The sequence below is a fragment of the Cydia pomonella genome, chromosome 9 (assembly GCF_033807575.1).
Source record: "Cydia pomonella isolate Wapato2018A chromosome 9, ilCydPomo1, whole genome shotgun sequence".
NCBI classification, from domain to species: Eukaryota; Metazoa; Arthropoda; class Insecta; order Lepidoptera; family Tortricidae; genus Cydia; species Cydia pomonella.
In genome coordinates, this window is record NC_084711.1 from 12,894,760 (window position 1) to 12,904,950 (window position 10,191).

General features: G+C 36.2%; 1 protein-coding gene across 1 annotated transcript; it reads right to left on the minus strand.

The window, feature by feature from the left end:
- Nucleotides 1-574: 574 nt before the first annotated feature.
- On the minus strand, nt 575-10,079 carry LOC133521425 (polymerase delta-interacting protein 3-like). The gene is made up of 9 exons (XM_061856383.1): nt 9,808-10,079; nt 9,526-9,733; nt 8,960-9,044; nt 7,042-7,173; nt 6,193-6,252; nt 4,925-5,114; nt 4,064-4,238; nt 1,613-1,797; nt 575-827 (listed from the first exon to the last, which is right to left on the minus strand). Exons 1-9 carry the CDS (start codon nt 9,870-9,872, stop codon nt 737-739), a joined length of 1,191 nt encoding a protein of 396 aa, XP_061712367.1. The 5' UTR covers nt 9,873-10,079; the 3' UTR covers nt 575-736.
- Nucleotides 10,080-10,191: the final 112 nt, after the last annotated feature.

Genomic DNA, 10,191 nt, shown 5'->3' on the forward strand with positions numbered 1-10,191 from the left:
AGTGGGAGTTAAAACATATTAAAAAGTATTACATAAATACATTCTTTTTACTCACTTAAAAAATACTTCATATCCAAAGGAGGTTTATATTTACTGAATGTCAACATTTAGAAAGGGTCTATTCTTAACTCTTTAAGTGACGTATGTCGTTTTTGAGTTGTTGGAATTTTGATTTTATTTCAATTAGTCAAATTTGAAATTTATTATAACGTAATCGGTCGGGAGTCGACGGCCTGCCACTCCAAGGGATAAGTGGCTTAATAAATTAGCCTACCTACTTAACTAATAAAAAATAAATTAAATTTAATAAATATGATAATAGCAGAGGTCTCCCTCGAGCTATCCCGCTCGGCACGTTTTTTTTGAGGCGAGAGTGCAGTCTACTTTAATATGTGTCTCTGTACAAAAAATGAAAAATAATAGTTGCTACTCCGTCCAGTGGACGAGAAGTAGAGCTGGACGGAAACTAGCGCATTAAGCCTAACTTGCCAGTGATGTCACATGCGCGTGCCGACCTCACATACAAACGAGGGGAACATCTAACAAAACCTAAGGGTAAAAGAAAAAAAAACAATAGATATTCAGTTTGCTTTAATATCCCAACTTTCATTACTATAATGCACACAAACATATGTAGATAACTGGATGTTAACACAAAAATAGGAAAAAATGTTTAACTACTTGTCTGAAATATATGCTTACTTGCGTTGATAATTATTTTTTGTATATTATTTACTTACAAATTACTGAATAACACCTTGTGGAAAGTGGACAGATCAGGTTCAACGTTTGAATTGGTGCTGTATAATCCGGGTTTGTTTCCACTTCTGAAACAAAGTAAATAGGTATTAAATATTATATTTACCATTCACATGTAAATCTAAGGACGGGCTGTAAGAATGGTTCTAGTTCTGTGGTGTCACTCATGAATTCGAGCCAATTGCAACCAATCGCGCGCGTAATGTGAACTCTTCAACCAATTGCGTTGTGGCATTAGACTGCACGATTGGCTCGAATTCATGTGCGTGCCACCGCTGTACTGGCCCTATCCTTATTGCCTGTAAAGCCCGTCCTTAGATATATGTCAATGATATTTACATTTGTGTCACATGTATACGCACATATTTCACTCGATATTAAAACAGCGGGTACAATCGATATGATGGCGAAACTAGAATAGTATTTATACGCGTGCTCGTAAATGGAATCCGTACAAAATACCGTTATGAAAAGATTTATTTGGAAATAAATGATCATGAATATCATGATTGACTGTAGTGTTGTCAGGTGAGGCCTTATGTCCCGGATAACTACATTTCGATGTTCGCGTTTTCTGGTAGGCCCTTTATAAACAAACCGCATTGATGCATCAGTGTCATATTTTTTTATTTTTTTATTATTTGAAAACTTGTCAAAAAACTTAAAACAGTTTAAGGCACAGTATGTATAAGTTACTCTATGGTTTGCGACAGGTGCTAGTGCTGCACTCTGACGGCAGAACATAGCAGTAATATCCCCTATTCGAGACAACGATCGTAAGGTCCGACGGGAGAATAAGTGTAATAACTTAATAAGCCCTTAAAGATTTGTGATAGGTACTAGGAAACTATACCTTGCCGGAGCTGCGTTGGTGCGCGGCGTGACCAGCAAGCAGTTCATTGGCTGCCCGTCCAGCTGCCGTTTGTGGTAGAGGTCGACCGCTCGCTGGGCGTCCTCCAGGGTCTTGTAGATTACTTCAGCCGTGCCTGGACGGACAAGCCGGGACTCTATCATGCCGCCAACGTCACCAAACAATTCCTAAAAAGAAAAACGTGGGTAAAATCATTGTATATCTAAATTCTGAACCATTTTTGTGAGTGTGGAAGAGAGACAATCGTCATCATTTTTAAAGTAATTTGGCGTTTGTAGTGGCGCTTGCCTACTCGGTCGCTTGCCACGTCGTTGTAGATTTAGCTGGGTGACTCTAGCAATTAGTTTTGCCAACGATTGAACTAAAAATAATCGGACAGACAGACGGACATGACGAATCTATAAGGGTTCCGTTTTTTTGCCATTTGGCTACGGAACCCTAATGAGCGGAAAACTTTAGTTCTAAACGCGGAACGTATTAGGACGGCACAGGCCGCGTATCCAACATTACAATCGTTAACGCTCCGTAGCGTAGCGTAGTCATCTCTCTCTATCACTCTTTCATATTAGTGCGACTGTGACAGTTGCGTTTCGTTCGCCACGAAGCGTGAACGATATGCACGTTGGCTACGCGGGCAGGGCTGCTAGATGTCGTAACCAACTTTCTCTTTTTAGGGTTCCGTAGCCAAATGGCAAAAAAGCGGCCAAGTGCGAGTCGGACTCGCCCATGAAGGGTTCCGTACCATTTATGACGTATTAAAAAAAACTACTTACTAGATCTCGTTCAAACCAATTTTCGGTTGAAGTTTGCATGGTAATGTATTTCATATATTTTTTTAGATTTTTCATTCTGTTATTTTAGAAGTTTCAGGTGGGGGGGCACACATTTTTTCACTTTGGAAGTATCTCTCGCGCAAACTATTCAGTTTAGAAAAAAATGATATTAGGAACCTAAATATCATTTTTGAAGACCTATCCATAGATACCTCACACGTATGGGTTTGAAGAAAAATTTTTTTTTTTAATTTTATGACGTATTAAAAAAACTACTTACTAGATCTCGTTCAAACCAATTTTCGGTGGAAGTTTGCATGGCAATGTATATCATATATTTTTTTTTAGATTTTTCATTCTGTTATTTTAGAAGTTACGGGGGGGGGGGGGGGGGGACACACATTTTACCACTACACACAAAATTTATTGTTTTTTTTTCTATTTTGGTGTAAAAATCCTAATGCCGTTCATAGACTACATCTACTTACCAAGTTTGAACAGCTCTTATAGTTTCGGAAAAAAGTGGCGGTGACATAATCGGACAGACAGACGGACATGACGAATCTATACGGGTTCCGTTTTTTGCCATTTGGCTACGGAACCTTAAAAACAGAACCCTTATAGATTCGTCATGTCCGTCTGTCTGTCCGTTTATGTCACAGCCACTTTTTTCCGAAACTATAAGAACTATACTGTTCAAACTTGGTAAGTAGATGTATTATATGAACCGCAAAAATGATATTGAGGTTTCTAATATAATTTTTTTCTAAACTGCATAGTTTGCGCGAGAGACACTTCCAAAGTGGTAAGTGCTAAAATAAGAGAATGATAAAAGTAAAAAAAATATATGATGTACATTACCATGCAAACTTCCACCGAAAATTGGTTTGAACGAGATCTAGTAAGTAGTTTTTTTTATACGTCATAATAAAATAATTTTTTTCATCAAACCCATACGTGTGGTGTATCTATGGATAGGTCTTCAAAAATGATATTGACGTTTCTAATATCATTTTTTTCTAAACTAAATAGTTTGCGCGAGAGACACTTCCAAAGTGATAAAATGTGTCCCCCCCCCCCTGTAACTTCTAAAATAACAGGATGATAAAACTAAAAAAAATATATGATATAGATTACCATGCAAACTTCCACCGAAAATTGGTTTGAACGAGATCTAGTAAGTAGTTTTTTTTAATACGTCATAAATGGTACGGAACCCTTCATGGGCGAGTCCGACTCGCACTTGGCCGCTTTTTTGAAACTAGGCAAATCGGGCAATGTTTGACATGGTAAGCAATAATGACGTGAGCAAGTCTAGTATACCTAAATCATCCAAAATCTGGCAGCCGTTTTCGCGTGATTGAGTTACAAATGCCTAATAAACTTTCGCATTTTAAGTCTCGAGGCTATCAGTGAGCTTAGTCCTGCCACTCTTTCGTATTCGAGTGACAAAGCGACAGATAACGTAATTTCGATTTTCGCGGTAGGCCCTCAATAATAGGTGTCTTCTCTTAGACTTTGTCTAAGTCGCTTAGACAATCACCAATTGATCTATAGAGGAGGTATGCACCTGTTTTATACACACGAAATTTACATTTTCACTTTTATATAAATGATTTGGTCGCTACTCGGGAAGCTAAGATAATTAATATTTACGCACCTCGATATCCCCAGCGGTGACAGTGCTGCCCAAGCTGCTGACGATGATCCTGTACTCCGTGTTAGGCTTCTCTGGCCTCTCAACTTTCTTATCTGTTCTGAGCGCAGCCATCGGACGCTTCTTCAGTATTGAAGGCGGTCTAGGTGGACTGATATCGCGTTCTACTGGAGCACTTCTAAATTAAAACGATGTTTGAAAGAAATCATAAACATTGTTAACAATTCTTAATTACGGCCCATAGCAGTGGCAGACGGCGATTACTCCACCGACAAGAGCCAGGCTCTTAAAATTATGATGATGATGAAACCAACATATGTTGCTCTCTCTTCTTTTTAAAAGCTCAAAAATTTGCCGAAACCTCGCCTAAGCTGTAGAATAAATAAATAATATTTTGTTTGGAAAGGTATTTTTAGAAAATTGAACTGATGAATGTACCCTTGTAATTTTATTCAGTTATGACAGTATCTCGCGCGCGAGATAGACTACTGGTCTTTTTGCAATTGTATACCTCGCGGGCGAGATACAATCGTGGCCTTCGTGTGCTAAGCCTATGGCATTATTATTATTGTCGAGGACATCGTAAAGTTTCTCACAGGGAAGGTTCGGTTTCTTCTTGAGGGTCGCGAAGTTGGAATCTCGACACAAAAAAAAACGAGGAGTTTCGGCCGAAGGGTGTCAAGTTCCGGGGGTTCCGCGGTCGCGTTCCTGACACTGCAGTGTCATACATCGCAACCATGATGTGTTTTGTAGTTTTATGTTTTACAATTTATTTTTTTGTTATATGTATACTAGTTTTAAGGTATTTATCTATGAGGCACTAGTTGCTTGAAATAAAGTTTTTCATTCATTCATTGTATTAACCTGTGTACAGAGCTTCTACTTTCCCTTGGTTCATTGTTATGTGCTATTATCTTAAGCTGCAGACTAGCTTTACGGTTCAAGGATACCCGGGGCTCCATCTCGACATCACTGTCCATAGGGACATCATACATTTCAATATCATTTTCAACAGTTCTCACAATTGGTCTCAATGGTGCACTCCTGGTAATTCCTGTAATTTAAGATATATTGTTAGAGAATTAATTAGATGTATTACCTAATTATGGAATGTTATATATCAATACCCTAGTTCACAATCGTACAAATTACGCGGGAAATTTAGTTGTAATATAAGTAGATGTTTTGTTTGTGGACTATCATATGGTACTAATTGCAATAAAATATTGTGAACTAGGGTATTGATGTTTATTGAGTAACAAAGACTGGGCCAAGATAACCACTGAGTGGGAGCCCCACGAGTCTAACCGAGGAGCCGGTAGACCTCGGCGATGGCGGGATAACTTGGACTCCTTTTTGAGAGGCTGGCCAGATATAGCAATAAACAGAGACGGGTGGAATAAGAGGGGGAAGGCCTTTGCCCAGCAGTGGCTCTGAATAATAATAATAACAAAGGTACCAGATAACTACGTAAAGCAAAATTGTAACAAACTCTACTTGTCTACTACGTAACTGAGACAGTTGGTAAGAAGTTATTATAGTTATGGGTTGAAGGGTCAGCTGGTTGCGGTTTAATTATATTGTGTTAAGTAAATAAATATTAAAAGTAGTTTCAGTCCCTAAACTAAGCCACCTGCTACTAGAAAACCATCGTGCAACCTCTTTACCAACCTGAATTATATGTGGTAGGTAACTTAAGGGTCCCCAGCAAGCTCGGTCCTCCATACAAACGTAAGTTACGCTCTTATTATAAAACGACTAGCTAGATTGGTCTGACACTTTGTACTTACAATAGGATAAGGTAGATCTAGTCCTGTTCTGTTATTAGTTTATGTAGCTTTAGATAGTGTGTGGATACCGTAGTAAAACAAAATAAAGCTAATTTTTCATACATAACTTGTTTTTGCTCTATTTCGTTTGTTTTACAATCTGAAGCTCTATAAACTAATTACAGGACTAGATCTACCTCATATTATTATATGTGTAGTGTCATTACAATCCAACGCGTTTTAAAATGAGAACGATACTCCCGTTTGTATGGGAAGGTGAAATTCGGCCGAGCTTGCCGGGGACTCTTAAAGACCATAAGATCAAAGAGGAAAGACAATACAAAATAAAAGATGATTTCTTACCAGTATTTTTAGTTTGTTTCCAATTTGATACGTTAACTGAGAACTTGTTTGTTTTAAGACCTGAAACAACGTTAGTATTCTTAGAACCCAATCATTTCTGTAAAGTATATGAAAACCACTCTGAAATAGACATATGCAAAGGCATTTAAGTACACTGTAACATTTATTTAGCATGTTATCTAAATTCAATTTCTATTGGGTCATTATCTATGAAATCATAGTTTATTTATTTTAATAGTAACTTCGAAGTATTTTTTAATTTCATTAGTGCGCTACATAACAATACATCAATTTTTTAATTCTGAAAACGGCTCTTTTCATGTGCTGCCGGCTCGAGTATTTAAATGACTTATATTTTTCTGACGGGACAGATTTAAAAAAAAAATATTAGATAGAAAATGTGCCTTAAAAATATCTCAGATTACTGGCAAAAATTTGTTTGGTTTGAAAATGCCATGACAAAATAATCCGCAAAATTCATTGTATGAAAAATCGAATTTCGTTAAAGTTCTCCATACAAAACGCCAATTTCATAGGTAATGACCTAATATTATGCAGATAATACCAAGTGCAACATATGTAACACCTAACTCATTGTTAACATAATTTATTTTATCGTGAATGTTCTTTTTTTTTGTAGGTATTTTTACTGGATTATATAAGGTGATATTTATATTGGATGCCCACGCCACTCCAGCTCCGGTGTGCAAGCGGGACATCGCTATATATTATGTACGTGCATAACGTTGTCACGCTTATACACCAGAGCAACATGCGAATACGTATCAGTCAGTGTGATAACAGTATAAAGTTAATAAAAATCTATGTTCTCACCACCTTAAAACTTACCAATGGACCTATTTTCAAAAGATCTGGTCTCTATATTTCTCTTGTTAGTGGTTAGCTGCCGATTCACCGCCATCTTGGCCCTATGGAGGGCGAGGGGTTGAGAACGCACTTGCCTTGAGGGGTCTAGAAATACTGAAAATAATGTTTATTAGAACATTAAAAAACAAGCAATCGAATATACTGAGCAGCTAAAATATTAAGCCCCTTAATCATAATACTTAGCAACCTGTTACGGGCATAGCACACTGCATCCGATTCGCACTGTGCCATGCCCCTTACAAACCTCTGTTAAGTTTTGCTTCTTGCTAACAAAGGAAATGAGAAATATCTAAAATGGATAGGGACAAACCATTATGAAAGGTTTATTTTGATTTGACGATAACTTATGAATAACGCCATGACTCGACAAGTCGTCTCTCAAGGCTTAGTTCAGGGGTCGCCAAATGGCGGACCGCGGTCCGCATCCGGACCGCCGACCCATTTTGTGCGGACCGCGAGAACACAGCAACTTTTGCACTACAGAGTACGTAATTTAAAATAAAAATATATCCCCCGCATTATCTTTGTTGACGTCAATTTGAAAACGGCCGGGCGAAGTCACTAGCTTAGATAGTCCAGATAGTCCGCAACAAAAAATGACATTTTTCTCATTGATATGTAAAAAAATACCTTTGTTATTTCTGTAATTACATTTGTTTAATAAATATTTTTTCTATAAAATGTTGTGCGGACCGCGATGGTCATTTCATTTCTTAAAACAGACCCCGAGCGAAACTAATTGGTGACCCCTGGCTTAGTTGCTTAGTTATTATTTCAATCGCTGAGTTACTTTTTCGTTGGTTATATACTGTAATACCATGTTTATTAATTGATTTGTTCATAATAACCCATTTTAATACAGTTGTGGGTAAATTAACCTTTTAACCACTGTAGTCTGATACATAAGATAAACAATATCCAGCTCATATCGCCACAGTCTGATAAATAAGACAAAACTTCATACCGGCAGTAACACAAGCACACTTGATGAAAAATTCTAAGTGGTTAAATAATGTAAATACAATATTTAGATTAAATGTCAGCTACTTTGATGACTTAACGATTATCTCTTAAATATATGTCAACTTCTCAATCAACTTTCTTTTTTGATAAAAACCTTTTGATCAAATTGTATGATATAATTATATTTATACCCCAAGCAATTTTTATCTACATTATATAAAGCAACATTGCTTTGTGTTTTTGACGACCGGTCTGGCCTCTGGGTAGGTACCCTGCCTATAAAGCCGATGGTCCCAGGTTCAATTCCTGGTAAGGGAATTTATTCGTCTGATGAGCATGGATATTTGTTCCTGAGTCATGGGCGTTTTCTATGTATTTAAGTATTTATAAATATTTATATATTATATATATCGTTGTCCCTCAACACAAGCCTTATTGAGCTTACTGTGGGACTTAGTCAATTTGTGTAATAATGTCCTATAATATTTATTTATTTTATTTATTTATTTAATGGAAATAAGTGAAACTGCAATAGTATATTGATGGAAGTGCCCCATTTCACAAGATGTTTTCACTTGATTATAGTGAGTGTTCTAATAACAAATACATTACTAACAAAATATGGATCCTTGGTCTGAATTAAAGATTATAATTATAATAATTATAAAAAATTATAATAAACTGAATGTGTTCCATCTGGATATCCGTGAATTTAGCAGAACAGAATAGATATACAGTGTAAACATCATATAACATTGATATTTGTTGGCTAGTTGCTTTACTTTAATATTAATTTCTCTATATAACGAAAACTCTCTAAATGATCAAAAAACGTGTCACTATATAGAGTTTACACAGTAGTTTATTTTGAGCACCAAAATTTTTTTTACTATCTAACAGGACCAGAATAAATTACCTCTTTCCTTATTTTGGACAGTTCTCATAAATGGCAGCTGATTCCTATTAAAAATGTTCCTATCCTTTGTTTGTAACTTTGCAATCTGAAAGAAAAAAATACATTACATATTACTTCTATTGTATTATTTTTATTCATATTACCTACTTCTGATTTTGTTTTCTTTTGTGGTACAATAAAGAATAATTTCTTCCATAATTAAAAGCTTAATGAAAGGACTTATTCTATTCAAGTTTCCTATGTGTAGGAAGTATATACATACTGTAGAAACAATAAAGTTTGAGAGGGGTTAAATTTTAGCTAATTATGTGATATGTGTTCCACAGAGGCATCAAAGCTACAGAGTCTTGATAATTAAGCTGTCGATTTCAGGACCAATGTCCAGGTTGCATAGTCAACATCTATAACCAAAGTAAGGTTATATAGCAGAGTAAAAGTATTCACACATTTCCACTAAATAATATTAAATTAATGTTAAGGACATAAGCTATGCCCAGTATAAGAATATAGCAAAATTTATATGAATTTACTAGTACTTCATATAAGAGAATGAGAGTTTGACATACCCTCTGTTTTCTCATTTGTTCAAGTTTAAGACGTGCATCCTTATGTTTGGCTAGTTCAGCTAATTTTTCACGTGCATCTGTTATTTGTGTACGCTTTTTAGAAATAATTTTATTTCTGGCGTCTACAATCGGTATCTTTTTTTGAGTTGCTGTAGTTTTGAGCTTGGGTTGACTTTTCGGATTGCCATTTTGAGGCTTGATTTTAGATCTGAAAATAATTCAAACAAGATTAATTTTATCATAAGTAATCCAAGCTGTTAAATAGCAATGCACAACAGTTACCTTTTATTTTCTTTCCGTCGTTTTTGTATGATATCCTCTAAACTCATGTCAATTAAGGAAGTCATTGTTAAATAATACAAAGAAGAAGTGAGTAACTCCGAAACTAAGGTCAGCTCCAACGGCCTACTTCTGTTACAAACTACTAATAAGAATTCTCTGTAATTATTTTATTTCTTCGACCGATAGAGAAATAAATTGACAGGCGGCGCGGGGCAATGCAATTTCTACCACAGATAAATTAGATTTGTTTTAATTTCGGCACAACCCATTGTTTTTCCAACGGCGCCACAGTGTAATGGCAGTAATATACAGTAGCAAATATCACGTACTGACACCCACAGGTGAAATTTTCAGATGTAGAGGAGGTAAAATAACAATTTTCAA

What these genes read in the sequence shown, in the direction of transcription:
- LOC133521425 (XM_061856383.1), bottom strand. Translation starts at nt 9,872, where the DNA reads ATGACTTCCTTAATTGACATGAGTTTAGAGGATATCATACAAAAACGA. An exon ending in CGACGGAAAGAAAATAAAAG is followed by an intron (nt 9,734 to 9,807) that starts GTAACTGTTGTG and finishes AATTATTTTCAG; the next exon opens with ATCTAAAATCAAGCCTCAAA. An exon ending in GAAACAAACTAAAAATACTG is followed by an intron (nt 5,115 to 6,192) that starts GTAAGAAATCAT and finishes CTTAAATTACAG; the next exon opens with GAATTACCAGGAGTGCACCA.